Source organism: Neurospora hispaniola (genome assembly GCF_033458365.1).
Source record: "Neurospora hispaniola strain FGSC 10403 chromosome Unknown B0T23scaffold_10, whole genome shotgun sequence".
In the NCBI taxonomy this organism is placed as follows: domain Eukaryota; kingdom Fungi; phylum Ascomycota; class Sordariomycetes; order Sordariales; family Sordariaceae; genus Neurospora; species Neurospora hispaniola.
The window spans coordinates 920,597-942,202 of NW_026944415.1; the positions used below are offsets into that span (position 1 = coordinate 920,597).

The 21,606-nt window shown below is 53.3% G+C and overlaps 8 protein-coding genes across 8 annotated transcripts; 3 read left to right on the forward strand and 5 right to left on the reverse strand.

The window, feature by feature from the left end:
- Positions 1-345: 345 nt before the first annotated feature.
- On the reverse strand, positions 346-2,838 carry B0T23DRAFT_46156 (Oxidoreductase, molybdopterin-binding domain-containing protein). Its single transcript, XM_062841295.1, has 2 exons — positions 526-2,838; positions 346-439 (listed from the first exon to the last, which is right to left on the reverse strand). The coding sequence occupies exons 1-2, from the start codon at positions 2,744-2,746 to the stop codon at positions 435-437; spliced, it is 2,226 nt and encodes a 741-aa protein (XP_062688262.1). The 5' UTR covers positions 2,747-2,838; the 3' UTR covers positions 346-434.
- Positions 2,839-3,782: 944 nt separating this feature from the next.
- B0T23DRAFT_390195 (uncharacterized protein) lies at positions 3,783-6,268 on the reverse strand. The gene is made up of 2 exons (XM_062837863.1): positions 4,390-6,268; positions 3,783-4,308 (listed from the first exon to the last, which is right to left on the reverse strand). Exons 1-2 carry the CDS (start codon positions 6,209-6,211, stop codon positions 4,184-4,186), a joined length of 1,947 nt encoding a protein of 648 aa, XP_062688263.1. The 5' UTR covers positions 6,212-6,268; the 3' UTR covers positions 3,783-4,183.
- Positions 6,269-6,785: 517 nt separating this feature from the next.
- B0T23DRAFT_399940 (RmlC-like cupin domain-containing protein) lies at positions 6,786-7,360 on the forward strand (the record flags this gene model as incomplete). The annotated part of the gene is made up of 2 exons (XM_062838451.1): positions 6,786-6,990; positions 7,050-7,360. 2 exons carry the CDS (start codon positions 6,786-6,788, stop codon positions 7,358-7,360), a joined length of 516 nt encoding a protein of 171 aa, XP_062688264.1.
- Positions 7,325-9,440, reverse strand: B0T23DRAFT_46189 (uncharacterized protein). Its single transcript, XM_062841296.1, has one exon. The coding sequence runs from the start codon at positions 9,334-9,336 to the stop codon at positions 7,504-7,506; it is 1,833 nt and encodes a 610-aa protein (XP_062688265.1). The 5' UTR covers positions 9,337-9,440; the 3' UTR covers positions 7,325-7,503.
- A 1,175-nt stretch (positions 9,441-10,615) lies between these two features.
- B0T23DRAFT_326754 (uncharacterized protein) lies at positions 10,616-14,806 on the reverse strand (the record flags this gene model as incomplete). The annotated part of the gene is made up of 2 exons (XM_062835569.1): positions 10,616-11,682; positions 13,504-14,806. The coding sequence occupies 2 exons, from the start codon at positions 14,804-14,806 to the stop codon at positions 10,616-10,618; spliced, it is 2,370 nt and encodes a 789-aa protein (XP_062688266.1).
- Positions 14,807-16,099: 1,293 nt separating this feature from the next.
- Positions 16,100-17,251, reverse strand: B0T23DRAFT_327152 (NAD(P)-binding protein; the record flags this gene model as incomplete). The annotated part of the gene is made up of 3 exons (XM_062835596.1): positions 16,100-16,177; positions 16,241-16,597; positions 16,655-17,251. The coding sequence occupies 3 exons, from the start codon at positions 17,249-17,251 to the stop codon at positions 16,100-16,102; spliced, it is 1,032 nt and encodes a 343-aa protein (XP_062688267.1).
- Positions 17,252-18,977: 1,726 nt separating this feature from the next.
- B0T23DRAFT_423894 (putative necrosis-inducing factor-domain-containing protein) lies at positions 18,978-20,127 on the forward strand. The gene is made up of 2 exons (XM_062839842.1): positions 18,978-19,229; positions 19,321-20,127. The coding sequence occupies exon 2, from the start codon at positions 19,341-19,343 to the stop codon at positions 19,851-19,853; it is 513 nt and encodes a 170-aa protein (XP_062688268.1). The 5' UTR covers positions 18,978-19,229; positions 19,321-19,340; the 3' UTR covers positions 19,854-20,127.
- An 883-nt stretch (positions 20,128-21,010) lies between these two features.
- On the forward strand, positions 21,011-21,541 carry B0T23DRAFT_457222 (putative necrosis-inducing factor-domain-containing protein; the record flags this gene model as incomplete). The annotated part of the gene is made up of 1 exon (XM_062841280.1): positions 21,011-21,541. The coding sequence occupies one exon, from the start codon at positions 21,011-21,013 to the stop codon at positions 21,539-21,541; it is 531 nt and encodes a 176-aa protein (XP_062688269.1).
- Between the last annotated feature and the right edge of the window lie 65 nt (positions 21,542-21,606).

Consider the following 21,606-nt stretch of genomic DNA (forward strand, 5'->3'; position numbering starts at 1 on the left):
CCAATTCGAGTTCATAAACGTGTTTACCTAGGTAGGCTGAAATCCTCAACCCATACTCATACCATACGAGAGAACTTAAACATTACTTGTTAAAAAGATGCTACTCTATGATCAATGCCATGACGTTTACCTCAACTCCATAACCCAGTCTCGCTGTCAGTTCCGGTATACCCAAAACAGCCAAGCCTCGTTGGACCCTTGCTTGCCCGCTCCAGATCTCAGGGCCCTTCATGCTTCCTTCCTTGCAAAATCATAACCGTAATCAATCAGTCCACGAGCAAATAAATGCCCTTTCATCACTCCCAAACACCTCATTACACTACCCATCCATCCCATTTCCAATTAATTATCACACACTTGCCTCCCAAACTTCCCTGACCTACCGCTCACCCTTCTCCTTCCCTTGTCCCTCCTTCCTCCTCTCCCTTGCCTCCTCAACCTCCTTCTCAAACCCACACCCAACCACCTTCCCCGTCACCCACTTGACCCCCTTCCCTCCTCCTCTTCCTCCTTCTCCATCAGGACAAGTAACACACTCCGGACAAATCCTCACGCGATGCCATGCCGTAGCCAAATTACCTCGCACGTTATATATCCCGGCGTGAGACTCGGGTTGGGTATTGTAGGCTTCATCGATAGCTTTGACTATCAAGGTTGTGCAGTTTTGATTTTTATCATCCTTAATACTACCCTCCTCGCTGGCGTTCGTCGTGGTGGTATTGGGATTGGGAACGATAGAAGAAGAAGAAGCCGGGGGTAGATGGCTGGAATACTTCCACCGCTTCCACGTCCACGTTTTGTTGCCGTAGCAGGGAGTCGCAGGGTTGTTACAATCGTCAATCAGCTCTGCCTGATCCCATGTCCGTCCGTTGTCGAGGGAGACGTCCACGCGGGCGATGGCGCGGCCGCCGCCTGAGTAGGCGTAGCCTTGCATGGTGATGGGGATTTGGGGGTTGGTTTCAATGGGAGATGGGGATGGGGTGGTAGTGGTGGTAGCAGTCTTGGAGCACCCAACCTTCAGCCCATCCACCCCGGCCAAATCGACGGTGGTCTCTTTTTGCTTATTATCATCGCTCTGGTACTTGCCCTTCAAACAATCACTCCCTACCCAAACCCCCGTGATTGCTGACGTGACTGGCATCTCCTGTATACTCCTCGCCCGCTCCCAATCCGGGTTCGCGCCCTCATTCGGTCCAAAGCTTTTGTAATCTCTTCGTTGCCACTGGCTTGGACTCTCTTCGTCGCTTACAACAATCTTGTTTAACCATTTGACCGAGCGAGCAGCCACATGACCGGGAACAATGGCCCTCAGAGGAAATCCGTGATCGCGAGGTAGAGCGCGCCCGTTCATGTCGAAGGCGAGGAGGACATCACCGGTAGGATCGAGGGCTTTGGACAAGGGGATGGAGGCGCCGTAAGCTTCGAGTGCGGAGAACTGGACATGAAGGTCCTTTTGGGAAGGGATGTCGTCGCCGCCGTCAGAGTTGGACGATGGGGAGGAAGATGGCTGGACAGGAACGGCAGTAGCAGTAGATGGATCGGCGACCTTCAACCCTGCATCCTTCAACACATCCCTCAACAAGACGCCTTCCCACTCCGCATTACTGATAGCGCCCACGCCCCATTGTAGCCCGTTCGTCTTGCCCGCGTGGCGCGTCATATCGTTCCGTCTGTTGCCCGAGCACTGCAGCGTCGCTGTGACTTTGTGTCTCCGAAACCTCTCCTTCAACTCCTTGAGGGTGTAGCCCCGTGTCTCTCCGTCCGGCAACTCCACGCTGAGGACATGCTTCTCTTCTGGGGCATCATCCACAACAGGCACCCACATGTGATGCCGCACGTAGAACACGTTTTCATCCGTCTTGAAGTCTGCTCCCACCAAGTCGGACGGAGTCTCGGCGTTCCTCGGCTTCGCCGTATGCGTCACCAGCCGCTCATCCCTCTCGGGATCTTTTTCGAACGGGTCTTCTATTTTGTCCATCTTTGGCCTTTTTGTCACGGGGTCTAGATCATCCACGTGGATATACCCAATGCAGTATTGTTCCAGAATGTCGCGGACGTAGGGCGAGGTCTTGTGGATCGTGAAGATGTCCCAGTACGGCTCGATTGGACCACCGGCCGCCCGCAGAATCACGTCCCCGCCTGGGTGCGCGCCGACCCAGGATGTGATGTCGTAGACTTTGTCGGCGTAGGTGACCCAGGGAGTGTTGGAGGTAGAGGAGTGCTGGGATCGGATTTCGGAGAGGCGGTAGCGGGGGCGAGAGAGGGGTTCACGGAGGTCGTCGGTGATTTCGTTGGGTCGTTGGGAACTTTCTTCCTCTGGAGAGGGCGGTGGTAGTGGTTCTTTATCTGGATCCTTGTCTCGACCGGTCTGGTTGCTATTGAGCTTAACTTTTGTCTTGCTCTTGTTGTCATGTTCGCGATCACGGTTGTAGAGGTAGGAAGCCAAGACAGCAACGCCAGCGCCTACGGCCAGACTTGTGGGCGCGGCGCGCGCTTGTCGGGGAGGGGTTCGGGTTTGTCGATCCTTTGGACCTCGAGGAGCATCATGTTTCGGCAGTTTTTTGGGGTTCGGCGTAGTAGGAACAGAAAAGGCACGGTCGTGAAGAAAGCGGGTGCGTATCGTAAAGGAGCGACATGAGTTCGAGACGGTTGTCGTTGGTGGTGTAGGTACTAGTGGTGTAGGTCGGCGAGGTGCAAGTCGGAGAAGGTCGCCTGCGAGGCGGGCGGCAGGCCGTGCAGAAGCCATTGCGTGTGAGGTCCTGCAAGCTGTACAGCTGTCTGTCTGTGCTGGTTATGTATGTCGATGTCGTCGTCTATTATATCATCGGTCTTCGTCCGAGTGCCGTATCTTTTGTCCCGTCAGCTATTCACCGAGAACCGGATGTAAGCGCCAGCAACGATGAGGATACACGCATTGACTGGTTCAGTTGTTGGCAAAGGAATGGGGGTAGGAAGGAAAAAGAAAGAGACAGAATTCGCCAACCATGGAAAAAAAGAAAGGCAAGACTTGAAAAAGGTAAGGAGTCCCACAGGTTAGGTGGAGGTAGAACAACCAGAGCAAGTTGGAAGGGGAGGACTTGTTGTACTTGTACCTATAAGTGGCAGGATCACCACTCCTCGTCCAGACTTGTAGACTTTCCCAGAATCCTTCCTGTTACCTTTGCTCGTTATCATTACCTACCAGCGCGTCCACACACCGCCGTCGTCGGTATAACGCACGATAACAAACAAACAAACAAATCGACAAGTGGTCACGGGTTCCCCGATAATCCAGCCACTTTCGACAAGACACGCAGCTCGTACATGCTGCCGACCTGCGTGCTGCGTGCTACAACCGGTCCAGTCAGTCAAGTGATAGTCGGTCAAGATGGTACCGACCTACCCTAGCTAGCTATCGTACCTGTACCTGAATCGCGTTGGGTAATGGGAATGGGAAGCATGGCTGGCTGACTGGATGACTGGCTGCATGTGGCCAACAAGGTGCTTGTTTGGAACAAATGTAGAAGAAGAAGTGCCTGCTTGACCCGTCAATTGCCGTTAACGTAGGGGATGGATCGCTTGACGTCAGGGGGGTCCATTGGGCGGGTCCTGTAGCGTTGCATCCGCTGACCTCGTTCAGCGCTTGTCTTGGCGCTATGACCGCTGGGACGACTGGGAAGGAAAGCAGGGGTACGAACGGTAAAGTAGGGGCCGCGGCGGGCGCGGTTATCGGTAAGTAGCCAATGTTGACGTCTACGGAAGTCGGCGGCGGCAACATGAACATCACAGCGGGAACCAGACAACAGCACCGTATGTAGTAGCTTTTTGCTGTTGTTCTAGGTATTGGGCTTTGTCTTTCTTACCCCGTATGACCCATATACACTCCTAAAGTACTGCCCAGCGGTCCGGAAGACCCCCCCCCAAACGCCGTCCAAATGTGTACCCAGGTCATCCAGTCGTAGTCCCACAAACATCCTTTATTCAAAGTCGCCAGTCCTGTAGCTTTTCCCTGCAACCCACTTCATAATCATGACCAACCCTCATGTGAACATTCCTCAACTTCACAACATGAACCATGGCCCATCAAACAACCTACCATTGCCTCGTAAGTCATTACCGTGCCGTGACACCGAGACAAAACAGGCTTCGAAATGCAAAACAAAATCATCGCTAGCAGCAAGGTACGTAGTTACGCAAAACATACTCACTCGGGAACGATGAACTTGTCAATATCGACCCTCTCAAAAACGCTCGTCATATCCCATCGGTGCCAGTGGAGGGCCAACGTATTGTGGGAGGCCAAAAAGAGGTCGCAGTCTATCCAGTCGTCTGTTTGGTCGTTAGCACTCCCTCCCCCTTGCTCTTCCAGCAGATGGATGTGATACTAAGGACTCAGAAAAAAGCACTTACCATCCCGAAAGTTATGTTCGGCCACATGGCCCTTGGCCTTGACTACCCTTGCCCCTCGAAACTCCTCTTCATCTGCAACCTTGACAAACCCTTCCTCCCCAATGTCCTTTGCGACAAAGGTATACTCCCCCCTGGGCACATTCGGGTCGCCAGTAAGCTTGATCCCCGCCAACCCACCCTTATAAACCTTGGACTCTAGCTTCCTCTTTTGAAACTCCTCATCCGTCTCATTCTCCCGCCTTTCTATCTCTGCATCTTGTATGCTCGGATCATCATCAGGCTGATGCATCAAAATAAACTCGCACCCATGCGGCCCATAATGTCCCACAAAGATCCCCCTGTATGGCTTCTCGGGCGTGGGTGTATACAACTTCTCGTCTAGCGTCGAGTACGTCACCAGCTCTTCGCCAATATGCGCCCTCATCACCCTTCCAAACTCCACCCACCTCCTCAAGTGGAACGCATGGTCGCTAATCTCCGCCCGGGTGGCAGGCGGGCTCTGCAGAATCTTGGACGTGGCCTCGGCGTTATAACCCCCGTGCACACCCACCGGCCCAACGTTAGCCACTCTATGAGGAGCCTCGATCGTGGGCGGCGGCCAGTATTTGTCGCGTAGAATGGTCATCATGCCGTGGTGGGGCGCAGCGTTGCGCAGGCCGTCGCCGCCTCCAATGCCCGGAATGGCGCTTCGCATGAGGTAGTCCCGCGGAGAGAGGGAGCGGCTGAGGTCAGCATGGAGCAGGTCGCGGACGTCGTGGGCGTCCATGAGATCTTGGGCGTCGTGGATGACATTGTGCAGACGTTGGGCTTTGGCGAGGAAGAAGTTGGTGTGGAAGGAACGGCTGCGGGAGCCGGCCGACAGGGAGGAGCCGCCTTGGGCGCGGACTTCGACTTTGAAGTGTGGTTTGGGTCGGCTAGGGTCGTCTTTGTAGCGTTCGGAATCGAGTTCTTGCCAGGATCGGACCGTGGCGTTGTCGCTTTCGGGCGATTGGTTTTCGGGATCGAGATGAAAGACGGGATGATCCAGGTGTAGACCCACGCGGAAGTCGTGCTTGCGAATCGGGTGGTCGTTAACCAGTAGATCGTCGTCCCAGAGGTGGCTGGGCACCGAGGCGACGAGCTGGTAGCCTTCGATGCAGCCGCGGCGCTGGTCGAAGCGGGCGATGATCAGACGGCCGTAGAGGCTGTCGTCGGCAAACCATATCTTGTATTTGGGCAGGAACCAGCGCGGGTCGTGGGCTTTGTAGAGCTGGCGGAACGACGTGTAGGGGTAGCAGGAGGTTACTCGGTAGCCAGGCACGTTTTCCTGGACGAGGCCTTGCCAGCGAAACTCGGACGTGGCGATGGTGCGCAGATGACGGCAGGTGGCCGAGACAGCGACCAGGTCGATGGCAGAGAGGTGGTCAAAGATGCCTTCGAGGAGTTCGGGAGGGAGATGGACGAGGGGGCTTGTTTGTTCGGGTGAGGTATTATTGACTTCATCTGCGACGTCCCTCTCGTCAGTATCGACTCGAGCCAGTATAGAGAGGAGGGGAGAGAAGGGATGCCGACGTTGTTGCGACGCCATGTATTCTGCCATGCGCTCCGAATTGGCCTCTGTAGTAGCCGAGCAGAAGGACTGGCTTTCGGGGGTATAAGCGTCCAGGTCCAGCGGTTCTGCGTGTGACCTAGGCGTCTGGCGGTGATGGGGGTTGTCGTTGGCGGCGGCGGTAGAGGTAGCAGCAGGGGCGTTGAGGTTGTTGTCCGTCCCCTGCTGCGAAGGTGACGGCAGGATGTGATGCCATGGCGAAGGCCACGACTGGTTTGGAAGATTGCCCTCCATAGTTGAACACGTCCAGAGATGTCGTGGTGTAAGAAACTGAATAGAAAACGAATTTTTGTCGGCTTTTGGAAATGGTGACGACGTCCATGGTATTTTAGCGTCTCTCTGTTAGTGCTTAGGCGCTCCGCTTACCCCACCTCTGTGTTGGCGATCTCGCGGCGATCAATGGGACACAGACGCATGGCGAGCAGGGATAGCAGCGACATGTCTTTTGTTAGTGCGCTATTTTGCCCTTCCCAGTATAGCTGCCTACAGCGCTACTGTACTAACAATTGCAATGCAAGATGCCCATCACATGCACCAGGCAAAGTGGAAGGGGATGGAGGGGTTCACTCCATCACAGCGCATACACTACCACCTCTACCTCTACCTCTACTGAGTATCACCGATCACGATGCATCATGATCCGCCTTAAGCGCCAACCATTCATCTACCATAACCCGCCTACCTACTGCTTCTCCATTTCGAATAACAAAAAATCTAGACTAGACCCCACCTCCCCCTCATCCCCCCCGGCCCAGCCTCCCTCCTCTATCACCCTACTTATCGCATTCACATGGGTTTCATAGCCATCATGGCCTCCCTCCTGCCCATCATCAACGACATCCTGCCCATGATCCTACCCTCTTCCGTTTCCGTCACTAGGAAATCCGATATAATCCCACCAATACCCCCCGTCATCCCCACGACGACGGCCGATGGAAGTAAAGGGAGTCATCGAGTGCGCGTTTACAGCCGAGATGCCGTGGTCAACAAACTGGACAAGGTCTGCTCAACGGGTTCGTTACTACGTACTAATCGACTCACGTTGACCATTTTTAACTGATGAAATAAAAAGTCCTCATCCTCTCCCCCAACTCCTACTCCACCGTCCGCCACCACGGCGAACAAGACGCCATCATCTACGTTGCCTCGGGCAGCGGCGTGCTCCTGACAGCGCCCAAAGACGAAGGCGGCGAACCGGAACGGCATGAGCTTGGCCAGGGTGATTTTGCTGCCGTCCCGGCTTGGACGGAACACCAGGCTTTGAACGAGTCGGCGGAACAGGATGCGCATTGGGTGATTATCCGCAGTGGGAGTCATCCGGTGGAAGTGCACCTTAAGGGGTGGGGGAGGGGAAAAGCTGAGTATCCGCCTTCGAGGGCCTGAGTTGATGCTTTTTATTTTTTTTCCTTTTGGAAGGGAGTCTCTGTGCTTGGGAATGATATCTAGCGAGGAGTGCGGTGCGGTGGGATGAGCGTTAATATACCCTTTTGTTTTGGTTCTCCCTCGTATCCAGGACCATCAAGACTCTACTTCAACCCCCCGATAACATCCAACACCGGCCTCAGCCTCTCCCCACTCTCAAACATCTGCGCATGATCCAACCGCGGATACCAAACGATCTCCATCCCATTCCCCATCTTCTTGCGCATCATCTGTTCCTTCCCCCTCCCTTTCCACTCAACGTCGTCCTCATCCACTATGCCCTGTCCCTGTCCCTGATCCCCAGATCCATCCCATCCCAAATACCCCCTCACACTCTTGGTATCAACAATCAGATCCCTGCCCGCCAGACAAACCACCACCCTTTTCTTTGCGTCCCCTTCCAGAAACGCCTCCAAGTCCTCCCTCCACAGGATATTCTGCCTCCAGAAGAACCCTCGCCCCAACGCCCTCGCTATCCCCAAATCTGTACTAGCAAAGTACCACAGCTGCCACTCATTCGCTGTCCTGGGCGCACGGCGCGTGAAGTTGTATGCTACCGAGGGCAAATGAAGACAGATAGAAACAGGGTCGGTGAGGATGAGTGTGTTCGTCAGGGCCGCTAGACTCTTTCCTGATGCTGCTGTTGCTGCGGCGCCCTTCTTCGCAGCCTTCGCTCCACTTCCGGGTAGTACAGGGTTGTTGAATAGGAAAGGCGTGCTGGACCTCAAAATAGGCGCCACCAGCGTTGATCCGTACGAGTGCGTCACGAGCGTGAAGCCCTTATCTAGCGGAAATCCTCCGTCATCTTGGTTGTTGTGGAAGGCGAGGATGGCTTCCAACTCCCTCAGAAATTCCCCGTGGGTGAGCACGGCCGGAAGGTCAGGACCCGAACCAGTAAGTCGGGAGGAAATTGGCAAGAGCTCAATGGCGAGGATGCCGATTTGCCCGTCTTCTTCGGACCCTACTGGACCGTGCGAGGTTTTGAGCGAGCTGAGAAGAGTGGTGTAGCTCCAAAGGCCGATGCCGATACCGTGGATGAACACCACGGGCGCTTGGGTGCGTGATCGGTGTGGACGGAGGTAGTAGCTGAGGTGTTGGGTGGGCGATGTGTGGTGTCGGAGACTGGAGGGGATCAAGGGGATGGAGTGTTGGAGGCGTGGTGGAAAGAGGGTTGTTGTGGGTGTCTTCTTGGCTGCTGTTGATGTCGCCGGTTTTGGTGACAGGGATCGAGATGGTCGATAATGCGTATACCCGTGCCACGCCAACATGAAATGCGTGATCAAATCCAGCAGCGCAATAACCCCATACCAAACAACGCTGCGGTACCGGGTATCGATCGCATCGAACGTCAGCCGCAAAGAAGTGGCAGTACCGCGGCCTGGTGGGAGTTTCCGGCCTAGAAGGGTTTCGATCTTGGCCAGATAAGAGTCCAGCTCTTCCTCAATATCTTCGTTGTTCCCTTTTGTCTCCCCATCCCTGTCAAAGAAAGCCCAGAGTAAGAACTCCCGAACATTTTCCCTCTTCACTTCATCAACCTCCGCTCCGAGGAACCATAGCTTCAGATACTCATTCCAGTCTGTCGTGCTGTCTGAGGCCCTGTCAAACAGCTCTTCTCGCTCCTTTCGCCCGGGTAACGGGGGATGTACGGCTTCGTGTGTGAGACTGGATTTGTGCGGGAGGTAAAGGGTCGTGATGTAGATGAGCTCTGTTGTAAGAAGGGCTGCGAGGAGGGGAATCGTGGTGGGGGAGGTGAGGATGGCGAGGAGCGAAGGAGGGATGAAGGAGGCGATATGCTCTGCGTAGGCGATCAGGGGAGAGGAAGGGTATCGAAGAGTAACCGCGATAAGGAGAATGAAGGTTTCGATGAGCGGGGCATATTGGAGGAGGACGATGCAAACGCGGATGAAGATGAGGCGCGGAAAGGTGTTGTCTATCATCGTAGCGGTTGGTGTTGATTGAACCCCTTGATGTTTCTGCCCTGTGAACTTTTGTGACACTTGAAGGATAGGTATATTATTACTCGAGCGCGTTCAGGGCTTCATGCCTGGGCACAAGACAACATCTTGCTAGTTCCGACGACTTTTTTTTATTTTTTTTGGTGGGGAGCCGTCGATCCAGCCAGGACCCTGAAAATTCGAGACACACATGCATAGGCAAAGAATGAAACCGTTGACAAAAATACATGCTAGACAATCTCAAATCAAGGAAACATCATTCGACTCATGGTCCCAGAAAGGAAAACCAAAGGGAGATTGTTCCCAACAGAAATGGCAACTGGTGAGAATGGCTAGTGTAGCGAGAAAAGAGTTGGGGCTCCATTCAAACACTGCCCATTGGCCCAGACCCCAGGCGACCCTTATGACGTCATTGCAGCCATCCCCGTTCGTCTCGACGTTGACTTTCCCCTGGCCGGCCGGCGGTCGAGGAAAGGCCCAAAAAGATATAGATCACTCTTAGGTGAACACTTGAGTTTTGCTGATGTCTCTGTCCGTCTGGCGTCTCGCGTCTGGTGCGCGATTAGGTAAGCAAACCGTTGTCTTGTTCCATGTGTTAACCCTAGCTAGGTAGCATTGAACTTCATAACCATCACCGTGTTTCAGGGCATCAGAGCAGTCAAGTTCACTTAGGAGTGTGCGCGCACAAATTCGCGAGTGGCTGGCATTGGCATTTGCTGTCTCGTAGGCGGCCCGGCTGACTTGAGCGAACATCACCACTACACCTAGCCCGTACAGCGCAAAAGATTTAGCAATGAGGTCGTCTATTGGTAACTAGGTGTGATATACCACTTGTCCGGTCCACTTATGCTTCTATCATGCGACTTGCGGTCTTCCAAGATCATGGCGTTCAGGATCTGGTATGGTAACTTCATGGTAGCTTCTAAACATGTTCCTAACATGGTCGGCAGACCATAGACCAGCGTCTCCGTACTACTTGTAGGGAGTAACCATGCATAGCACGGAGACCTGGAGCTGCACATTAAATGCGTGTTGTTCAGTTTCCTTGCACACCGTACTTCGTCTTGGCCGTGAAAAAGAGCCGTCCGGACAGCCCCAGCCGATTTCATGGAGATGCTTGTACGCATATCAATGCTCAAGGCAGCTGCCGGCGGTGAGAATCCAGCGTGCATATGTACTGATCATTCACTCCTCCAGTAAAAAATGCCAACGGCATCTCGCAGCATCGTGATTTCGATTTCGCCGAGTAATGCAGGTCCCGTTACTTTTGTCCGGTCTTGGAATACTGGATGCACTCTTCCAACGTCTGACACATATCGGCCATGTTCGCTACGACCGTCGATGGAGGGTTCCCTCGCTCGGCCATCTTGTTCCGGTAATTCTGCATCGTAATGAGATGGTGCTGCAAGTCTTTTTCTGCAGCCGCCATGGCCTGCTTCAAGCTCTTCGGTTGGGGCTGAGTCCTACCAGAAGCATACACCTGAGCTTGTAAACTCGAAATCTCCTTCGCCATTCTGTCCAGTTTTTGGCTCTGACTCTGAATCAGAGCTTTCTGTTCCCCGAACAGTGCTTTGATTAGCTCAGCGTCGACGGAAACGCTGATGCTTGCTGATGAGTCGGCTGTGTCATTCATCCGAGCACGCTCCTCCTTCAAGTCCATCACTTCATTCTTGAGCTGGTCGACATTATCAGATATCGTCTTTACGACACCCATGATATCTTTGAGGTCGCCTGCGTTCGTGGCAGGCGGAGAGGCAATTCCCCGTTGCGCTTGGCCTTCCTTTCTCAGATCGGACACCTCATTGTTCAAAGCGTCCACCTTTTGCGAGATGGCAGCCAGGGCAGTCATCAGCGCTTCCGAGTCCCTAGACGGAGCAGTCCTAAGAGGTGTTGCCGCTACCCTCTTTTCCAGCTGCTGGTGCTGCAGACGGAGGTCGGATATTTCGCTGAGCACCAGTGCGACGCTCGTCTTAACATCCTCTACGGAAACGGAGAACTCTGCAATGCCATTGTGTTGCCGCTCTTTGCTTTGGAAATTCTCCTTGATGCACATGATGTCGTCCTGTATGAAGGCCATTCTGTCCACCATAACCTGGAACGAGTCGAAGAGGGTGCTCATATCTCCATGGAGACCGCTAACATCCGACTGGAACTTGCTAATGCTTCGTTCAAGCGGCCGAATCACGGCAGCCGCCTTAAGCTGCCCTTCAGTATCCGCCAGTTTCTTCTCGAGTGTGGAAACCATCTCTTTCCACCCAGCAACTTCTTCATCCGAAGACACGACGGACGGATGCGGTGAAGGTCGCAGTCCGGGAATGTCGGCCCTTTCTGAGACAGATGGGGCCGGAACAGCGGCGTCGGAATGGTGACAAGCTGCAGGGGAGTTGGTTGTGCTGAGCGGAGTGCCACTGCACTCCGGTGGGCCTGTGTTATTATCGCGCTGCTGCTCCTGCTTGTTGGGAGCAAATGACTGGGTAGTAGAGGCCGAGCCGTTCAACTCAGGCTTTTGCTCTTTCCTTTCGTGCGGCTGATCTTGGACCTCTGGGCGAAGTCGGCATTCAGGGCAATTGGCGAGAAAGCGTTCCAGGTCCTCACCCCTACTGGGCCAGAAGAACTTTGCAAAAAGCGCCTTCTTAGTGCGTTTTCTTGGGTAGTGTATCCCGTCGGGCCCGCGGTGACAGTCAGACATAATGTTCATCTGCAGCGTACTCTCGGGCACTACCAAGCGCCCATTCCACAGTAAGAGATGCTCCCGAGTTGTAGTGTAAGGACTCCTTGCTTGATTAGCCTGGGATCTGTACCGATGCAATTTCGGACTCTTCTTATTGGCTTCTTCTAACCGCATTCTCAGGTTGGATCCGGAAAGGTAGAGCGAAGCGGCCGAAGGTTGAACGGTTGCTATGGTCGAGCTTGAAAGATGTGCGATGCTCTTGCTGTCGTCGGTACGCTTAGAGTGGCGCATCTCCTCAAGTTTGCGATCATTTTGAGAATTTTGCTCTCGTCTCTCCTGCTCGCCAACTTTCATTCTGCTCTGATCATCAACCTGCTTGTGCACCTCGCGTTTGCGTTGTTCTTCGAGTCCCTTCCGAGCTTCCTCAGCTTGCTTCTGAGCTTCGACTTGATTGCGCTCCTCGTCGAGCCTCCTTTGCTCGAGTCGCTGCTGGGCTTCGGTCTCCTTGCGTTCCTCCTCACGACGCTTCTTGATTTCGGCCTGTTTACGTTCCTCTTCAAGTCGCTTCCGAGCTTCTTCAGCTTGCTTGCGTTCCTCCTCGAAGCGTTTCTGTGCTTCTACCTGTTTTTGAGTTTCGGCTCTCTTGCGCTCTTCCTCAAGTGCCTTCTGCTCTTCGAGTCTCTTCTGTTCCTCGATTCGCATCCGGGCTTCCTCGGCCTTTTTCTTGGCTTCGGCCTGCTCGGCTTCGGCCCGTTTGCGTTCCTCTTCAAATCTCTTTTGGGCTTCCGCCTGCTTCCGAGCTTGGGCTTGCTGGCGCTCTTCCTCAAGTCTCTTCTGCTCCTCGAGCTGCTTTTGCTCCTCAAGTCTCTTCTGCTCTTCGAGTTTCTTCTGCTCCTCGAGCTTCTTTTGCTCCTCAAGTCTCTTCTGTTCTTCGAGTTTCTTCTGCTCCTCGAGCTTCTTTTGCTCCTCAAGTCTCTTCTGCTCCTCGAGCTGCTTTTGCTCCTCGAGCTTCTTTTGCTCCTCAAGTCTCTTCTGCTCTTCGAGTTTCTTCTGCTCCTCGAGCTTCTTTTGCTCCTCAAGTCTCTTCTGCTCCTCGAGCTGCTTTTGCTCCTCGAGCTTCTTTTGCTCTTCAAGTCTCTTCTGCTCTTCGAGCTTCTTCTGTTCCTCGAGTCGCTTTTGTTCTTCAAGTCGCCTCCGAGCTTCTTCGGCCTGTTTGCGAGCTTCAGCTTGTTTGCGTTCCTCCTCGAAGCGTTTCTGGGCTTCGGCTTTCTTGCGCTCTTCCGCAAGTCTCTTCTGCTCCTCGATTTTCTTCTGCTCTTCGAGCTTCTTCTGCTCCTCAAGTCGCTTCTGTTCTTCGAAGCGCTTCCGAGCTTCTACCGCTTGTTTCTGCGCTTCGGCCTGCTTCCGATATTCTTGGGCCTGCTTTTGACTCCTTTCGTCAAGCAGTCGGATTCGTTCTCCCTGTTGTTCATCAAGACTTTTGAATTCTTTGACCCTCGCTTGCTCCTGAAGCTTCTGTTGATCCAGCTTCTGCTGCTCGAGCCGCTGCTTCTCCAACAACTCTTGGTGCTCTTGAAGCTCTCTTTCAAGTCTGAGCTTTTCTTGTTCGAGCTTTTGTAGCTCAAGCCGACGCTCCTTGATCTTCTGCGCCTTGAGCCTCTCCTCTTCGACTTGCCGCTGCCTGAGTTTCTGGTTCTCCATTTGCTGCTGCTTGAGCCGTTGTTGATCAGATCTCTGCTGATCGTGACCATGCTGCCTCTCAAGCTGGGATTGAGCACGGGGCGCGGTAGGCGGCCGAAACAGGAATGCCTCTTCAGAGCGCGGACCTAGTGGTGGCAGACGTTCTCCAGATTGATGCCATCCATGGTACTCATCCTTATCTGACTGTCGTAAGGGAGACCTGTTGTTGTCTGGATGCCAATGTTGGGGTGCTGAGTGTTGCTCTGGGTACCACCCGGAGCTGTGGTGCCGTTTGGTCGGGTGAACGTCGTCTTGGGCGAAGGGTGAGCCTGAGCGCTTGCGCGGCGGTACCGGTTGTTGCTCGGATTTCCTGTTTGGTTCCAACAGGAACTCCCAGCCCGTACCTCGCGGTTCGGCCTTGACGGGCATCGTGGGGGGCGTTCTTGAGCGAGTCGGCGAAATTTGGTTCGGTTGCCTTTGGGAGTCAAGGGGAACTTGAGGAGAAGCACGAGGCACGCTCCGTTGGGCCTCCAAGATACGTGCTCGTCTCGGAGGTTTCCCAATGACGAAGGTTGGGATATTGTTGCAATTGATTAGAGTTCCTCTCATGTCGTTAAAGAAACCACTTGCAGTGGAAAAAAGTAATGGATCCGTCAATCTGCCGGCGTTTTGGCTGGTAAGCTGAGGCCCGTACTGGTCGAGCCAGGCAATGAACTCATCGACAACGTGGGTAGTGGGTGAGTTATGAACACGTCTCATCCTTTGGAGAGCAGTTTTGCGAGCATCCACAAGCATGTAGACCAGTTCTCTGACATAGCTGGGTTTGGTACTATAACCTCTAGCCATGGCGTTCCAAAACTCTGGTTGACCCCAGAATTCACCACACCGGCGAAGGGCCCTGAAAAGCACGAAGACGTTGTTGGCATACTTGAGCTCCTGCATGGCCGACGAATCCACCATGAATCGCCTGACCTCGTTGTGTTGCTCATTGGTGTAGATTTTGGCTACAAATCCAGCCGACCAGACATTGTCGAAGGGGTGATCCTCCTGGATCTCCGGGTCAAATCCGTATAGGACCGGAGGCTGTACAAAGGATACCATGTCTGACGACAGTGTCCTCCTCTTGAAAAAGGTTGTCTGTGCTAGGTTCAGAGACAGACTCGAAGAATCTCGCAATGCCGCGAGGTCGAGGAGCGCGCAGACCGTGCTCGCATTGACGGAGCGAGCAGTGGAAGCTCAAGATGGTGGGCGTCGAGAGTAGCTGGACGAGAGTACAACTGCAAACTGGTTGCGGGCTGGTGTTAGTATCACAACGGAAGGAGACCTGCTAAAACGAAGCAAGGCAATTAGCACAGAAGTAAAGCAAGGTACCAAGGAAGTTCCACAGGCAAAGGGGAAAAAAAAAGGGGAAAAAAAAAAAAAAAAGAAGAAGAAGAAGAAAAAGGACGAGGTGGGTAGGTTTCAGTTCCAGAACTCGAGTGAAGTTGTGGGTGGAGAGAGCACTGCAGAGATCGATAGATGTCAGTTTTTGGCCGTCACGGTGCGAGCAAAATCCTTGACGGACCAGCCAAACAGAAAGAGCAATTGCAGTGCGGTTAGGAACGCGGCATCAAAGACGAGCTGTTTACACTGTGGCCCGTCGAGATGACCGTTCCAGTTTTGACAAAAAGAACGACGGGGAAGTGCCCTATTTGATATGTCAAAATTTTTGGAGAACCACTCCCCGATATCTTACATCAATGTCGACACCTGATGGTTTACAGGCTCGTTGCCCACACAAGCAAAAGGCGAAAGCAGCTTGAGCTGGACTGTGTGGATTCCTGAAAAGGTGGAGGCCTTTTTTTCCCCTTCAAGGAAAGTCGAAAGGGCAAGTGGTGATCCACAATGACCAGCTGGCGGTCGTCCGAACCTTTCTCGCGCGGGTGTTGACATCTGCACCTGACTCTGACCAGGCGACGGCGGGCGGGAAAGAGCCTGGGAATCATCACCAAGTATGTCAATTCTGCAGGCATTCGGTCTGAGTGCATATGACGATGCAGCGCAGCAAATGATCTCAAGGCGATGGGTGCTTCAGGACGTCCCCTTTGGCGTTTGAGCAGTGATGGACTGACAGAGTCAGTTGTCTGGAAGAGGCATTCAGCGCGACGGAGTGCTCGAACGAAGAAAATCAGGTTTGACATGTCGTGGTTTCCTGTCCGTACCGTCACTGGCGGGGATCCTGGCAACATGGATCCCACTGTCACAAATTCAGGGTCCACGGGAGGGTTGATCAGGGTCCCGTCGTCCCGTCTGTTCCGTCTTCTCGGGACGCCGGCCACGTGCAATCTTTCGGTACCGGTTTAACATCATACTTCATCTCACCTTGGGGCTTCCCTCCGCCTGAAGCGTCTCCTATCACTTGCTCAAAACAGCGGACCAATCCTGCTTCTTCATCCATTCCTCCAAACTGGTCATGGGACACTCAATCCCCGCCTGTTCACAACTAACAGTCAGTACGGACTCCTCCAGCAAGACTTCTCGTTCGCAATCACTCACCTTCCTCATATCCTCCGCCGTCACCAAATCCATTCCACCTCCATACCCAGGATCATCAGAGTAGGCAAACATCATCGCCACCTCAACACCCGTATCTCTATCCGTGGTGTCTGCTATCATGTCATCGACTGACACTTGTACATACACGGCCTTTTCCGCGGGGAGTCCAACTGCCTTTGCCCATGCCTGCAGGTACTCAGGCCAGGTTGCGTGGGAGCCCATGGCCATGTAGTTTTTGCCCGGAGGCATCTGGTGAACGGCATACACAAAGTTTCCAATGTCTCCATTGACATCTAGATGGGGGATCAATGTGTTGGGCGAGCATGGCAAGCGCATGTGAAAGGAGCCATCGGCTTGCTGTTGCGTACCTGATGAGTTCTCAAAGCAGCAACCGAAAAACAGGGGGCAACACACCTTTTGAAAGTACGAATTCGGAAGGATGGCATGACTGGTCATGAAGTAGCCCGTTTGCACGCAGGACATCTTCGCTGCCAGAGCCGGGTAATTCTCCCGCACATAGTCAGGGAAGATATCAGCCTTGGAGTCAAAGTGATACAAGTCCGTGAACTTCCCGCCACTGCACTTCCGGGCGTGGCTCAGAGTCGATACCAGGAAGCCATTGTCCTCCAATGTGTCCACCACCTTGGCCGCTGCATCAGCAATATTCTTTCCCTGCCGATACTCGACGTCGTAGGCGTAACGACGGCAGGTGATACCCAGCTCCTGTGCCTTGACGCGGCTGTCGGGACGGAAGAAGGGCTCCCAGTACTGGGTGACGCTGAAGATGATGTTTGCTCCTGCAAATGCGGCATCAAGTGTCTTTGGGTCATCGAGCTCAGCGGTCACCATCTCCACACCCAGAGCCGCGAGGGCCTGGGAAGCTGGGGACGAGGTATTGCGGGTTAGGCCGCGGACTGCATATCGAGGGTCTTGAAGGAAGCGGCGAGCGACAGAGCCGCCTTGATTACCCGTGGCGCCAACAACCACAATTAGTTTCTTCTCTTGGGCCATGGTTTTTGTGGTCAGAGTGTGGAAGTTCCAGTGGTGATACTTTTGGGCAGTGGACGGCGTCATCTACCTGTGTGGCTCGTACGACTGTTGGGAGCCTGGAAGAAGCTGGACGTCCAAGGTCAATTGGCAAAGAAGACTAAACCCCTCAGTTGCCCACCCCAAGCCCAGTACGGGACAAGGTCTGCAAAAAGCAACCTAAGGCCACATGGTCAATTTCGATCAATAACAGTAATAGTATTATGCAGGGGTAGGTTGTTCCTCCTTGGGGGTGGTATGGTGGCAGCTGCGGTGCTACGCCAAGACCAACCTGTCACAACAGCAGTTGTTAGATTCAGGGGTACGGCATCTGCCCCCCCCTGGAGTAAAGTAAACAGAGCGGTTGCCTGTAGGTAGGTGTTTGTTACCACATGGCAAAGAAGCATCCTTCCTTGGTACCACGACATGCAAATAGCTCACGCCAAATTAGAACAGTGACGAGCTGCTCGTTGACAGACCTGATCTTCTCGTCACGACCAGCCAGTTTGCTTCAATTTGTCACATGGGATGTTGACCTTTGGGTCTAGGCGTCGGGTGTTGGGACTGAAGCCAGCTTCCATGGGTTTTCTGGCTGAGAAACGATTCAGTTGTATCTGGTGTGGTACGGTGAAGGCGAAGCTGAGTTGGACGTGGGTGGGACAATTGGAGCAACAGCTTGTCTGTGGCCAATGGGTTCCATCAGCATCGCTGCGGTGCGAGTAAGCTTGCAATGGCAATTCGACACAACATCAAAAGACGCATGTCGCACAGTTGTTGAGTCTGTTATTTCCATTGATTGTGTTCGCTTCGTGTAAGTGCCGTCCCGGTGGTCAGGCCACGGTGAGAGATGGCGGCGAAATGGAAAGTAACAATGTCGCCGGTAGAGGTGAGATCCTACCGCCAGTGCAGGACACAGACTGCCCAATATTGCCACATCGGTCGCATGCATGCTGGCTGGAGTGCATTATCTGGCAGGAAGTTTCAGTGGGCGATTAACGACTGTGTAAATGGGAAGTCGTGTTTAGCTGGAGAGAAGTGAAAAGATGATGGCAGCCGGAGTTTCGGAGACGTCGAAAAAATTCAAATTACCGGGCAGTAGTAAGCCGAAAGTGAGGTCTACGGGTTTAAGCTTTCCTTCAAGAATTACCTTCTTTCCCATTCTCCTCAACTTCAACAAATGAACCCCACCAATTGCCGCTCCCGACGCACTTTCCCAGCCGCATTCTCACTTCGCAAGGTACCAACCAACGGAAGCGAGGCGTACTTACCGTCACTGCACTGAAGGGAGCCTGCAGATGAGGAAAGACTGGCCTTCCCAGGTTCGAACAGTCGACAACAACCTGAACAGCATCCGGATGTCACCTCTCCACGTTCCTTCCAGTTCTACCGGTTGCCTTCCCGTATTACCACCTGCCTCATTCCGTGATCTCAAGGGAAACAACTTCCAAAGTGTCTGTGTCAGTCAAGTGTCCCTTCCATTTCCGGTCAGCATGATTGCTTCAGGAAAGGAAGTTATCAAGGTCCTCAGCCCGCCTACTAAGTACAGTTTACTAGCAATCATTACGCCTTCTCCATGACGACGGGAGTCTTCTCCTGACAGGCACTCCTGCTCTTCAACAAACAACTGCACCTAACCGCCAAGGATGAAGACAATTCCAAGTGGAATCCGCTGCAGGAAAGCCAAGAGATGAACAAAGTGAAAGTAAAAGATTATTTCCTTACTACTGGGAGAACATTGACTGGTGTTGACTTCACCGAAATAAAACAGGCGTCTGCTCGTCTGTCTGCGTCGGACTTTTCCCTCTGCTCTCTTCGTCGCCCTGTTGTACAACATCAGCCTCATCTGCAACCTGCAAGCCCCCTGATTATCTTTCATTCTGGACTTTTCTTTGTCTGGAATACGGGTACCGCGCCCTGCATATGCACTCTTTGACATGATAGCCGATCAGTCAGAGCCAGGCAGGTAGGTGACTTCCATTCTCGGGGAGTCGTCAATGTCGACCGGTATGACGTCTGTTCTGGGGGTTGGACACTAACTCGGCTCTCCCATACAGACAGGACCTAGAATTTCGAGATGCATATTGTCATGTTTGCTGGGATTATCCTGGCCATTGTTTCCAGTGTTCTTTCTGTTCCGGCAGCAGTCTCGGCCCCGGCCTCTCAGTCTAACAACTCTACTGCCTCCTCCACTTCGACGCAACAGAACTTCCAAGTCATCAAGTGTCAAGGAAGCATATGGATGAAAAACACGACGACCCATGACTCAGCACTGGTTGAGGACTGCCATCATCTACAACGTAACATTGCAAAGGACGGTGAGTGGAGGACTATGTCGAGCCGCCACCGCAATCTTGCAACGTATGGCACCTGTGTCTTTGGAGTCTGGGGCTTCGACGGCCTCGACATCTTCAAAGTCGGGAATGACGACATCATTGACCGAATTGACGAGGCCGTCGCCGAGTTCGCATTGCAAGATGCCGACGGAAACTACCACGTTGGAGCAGAGGGCGAGTTCTGGTGCGACAGCCTGATGAGCTGGCAGGATGGGGTTATCTGGGGCATTTACCGCTCTGACGATGATTTCTGAGGCAGCTTCGGCCGACAGGGACACAGGACACTGCAGTGTCTGAGGGAGATTTGAGGCCAATCTGATGGGTTTCAGCTCACATCTTCCGCACCTCTTACGTGCGATTTCTGACCGGGTTGCTGGTAGCATCCGTACGCCTCTATTCATGAGAATCTCTCCGCATTTGTATCACGGAATGAGGTAGTCTGAGTCATGGGGAGGGACTATTCGGAGAATTATCTCACCAGTCGATTTTCGTGCTACCTTGCGGCTAACTATCATCCGCGTCTTTGTGTTTCCGTATTTTAGTTAGGCTTTAGGCTCAGGCCGCTATACTCGGTGGGAAGGTCCTAGTCAATGATGGTGATAATGAGCTTGTGAGATAGTACACGGTACAAAACCTGATCATAAGTTCTCTTCGTTCCATTGTGGTGGCAACACCGTCTGCATTTCTCGCAACCCATCTTGTTCAGCATTCCCAGGTGTGATCGCCAAGTGAAAGCAGAGTGATGGACACTACATGACCGCAAACTCGCAAAGGTCCTATTTCTTCAGATGACCACAAACTCATCCCATTGTGGGTATGTCGTCCCACGACGGAGATGATACTAAAACATGGTACGGGTGGTTCGATGCTTGGTACAACTACATTCTCTCTCAAGTCCCGTTTGAGAACCGAGGCTGTTACCTCCAGTTCTCCAACAGGGCAACCGATCGCTTTCTGACCCCCCTCGTGCGGTACTGGATCGAGGAATGCTAGCCAGATAATGGAAGCAATGAGAACCTTGCTGGACAAAGATAAAAGGTGCAGTAAGATGAAACGCAAAAGTCCCGCCACCTCTCGGATGAGGGCGGTCAATTTGGCAAAAACCGACAAGGCTGGTTACAGTATCGTTCATCCGAACTTTTGGAAATCCAGACTTGGAAGGAACGTACCACCGCTGGGTGATCCTCGAGTCGAGGGCAAACAACCCTTGGGCAGGTATAAAGGAGGGGTTCCTTCCTCCCACAAACTCTTTCTTCTTCTTTTCCTCCTTCATCCATCACCACTCCTCTTGCTGGCCTTCTCAAGCTCAAAACTTGGATCACCACTCTCTCACCTTGATCATCGACAAGACAATAAGAAGCAAGCCACATCACAAGACTACCTCACTCTTCTGTTTTCTCACTTCGTTAAGATGCTCCTCAAGACATTCGTCGCCCTCATTCCGAGCTTTGCTGCTCTGGTCAGCGCTGCTCCCACTCTCGGCGCGTTCAAGCATGACCCTGACAACAACGGCACCCACGTTTTCAACAGCGATGGCTTGCCCCACATGTTGTTCCACGACTGCAAAGGCGATAAATACGTGACCAAGACTACTGCCGCCTCCCCGCTCGTCGATGACTGCCGCTACATTGCGGACGTGATCATCCCCGACTTTGACCACACCCCCATCTGCTGGTCCTGGCACGACACCATTCCCAGGGAGATTCTCAGCCACGGCACCTGCGCTGTCAACATTGCCAGCAAGTACGACGCACAGCCGGATGGTGTCTTGATCGATCTGTGCAACAAGGACATTCAGGACTTCATCCATTACTCGATTGACAACTTCCGCTGGACCACGCCCGATGGCCGCCTCGTTGTCGGCGCCGAGGGCTACGCCAATTGCCCTAGCGACTTTCCTGGCCGCTGGGCCGCCGCCATCTACGGTCTTTACCACACCTAAGCTGAGTTGGAGCCAAGTCCTCGCTGAGCTAAAGCTGCAGGCAGCACATTACCAACGGTTTATCA

Excerpts from the sequence above, each read along its gene's own strand:
- B0T23DRAFT_46156 (XM_062841295.1), bottom strand. The coding sequence starts at position 2,746 with ATGGCTTCTGCACGGCCTGCCGCCCGCCTCGCAGGCGACCTTCTCCGA.
- B0T23DRAFT_390195 (XM_062837863.1), bottom strand. The coding sequence starts at position 6,211 with ATGGAGGGCAATCTTCCAAACCAGTCGTGGCCTTCGCCATGGCATCAC. Across the intron at positions 4,309-4,389 it reads CGAACATAACTTTCGGGATG|ACGACTGGATAGACTGCGAC; the intron begins GTAAGTGCTTTT and ends ACGACCAAACAG.
- B0T23DRAFT_46189 (XM_062841296.1), bottom strand. The coding sequence starts at position 9,336 with ATGATAGACAACACCTTTCCGCGCCTCATCTTCATCCGCGTTTGCATC.
- B0T23DRAFT_423894 (XM_062839842.1), top strand. The coding sequence starts at position 19,341 with ATGCATATTGTCATGTTTGCTGGGATTATCCTGGCCATTGTTTCCAGT.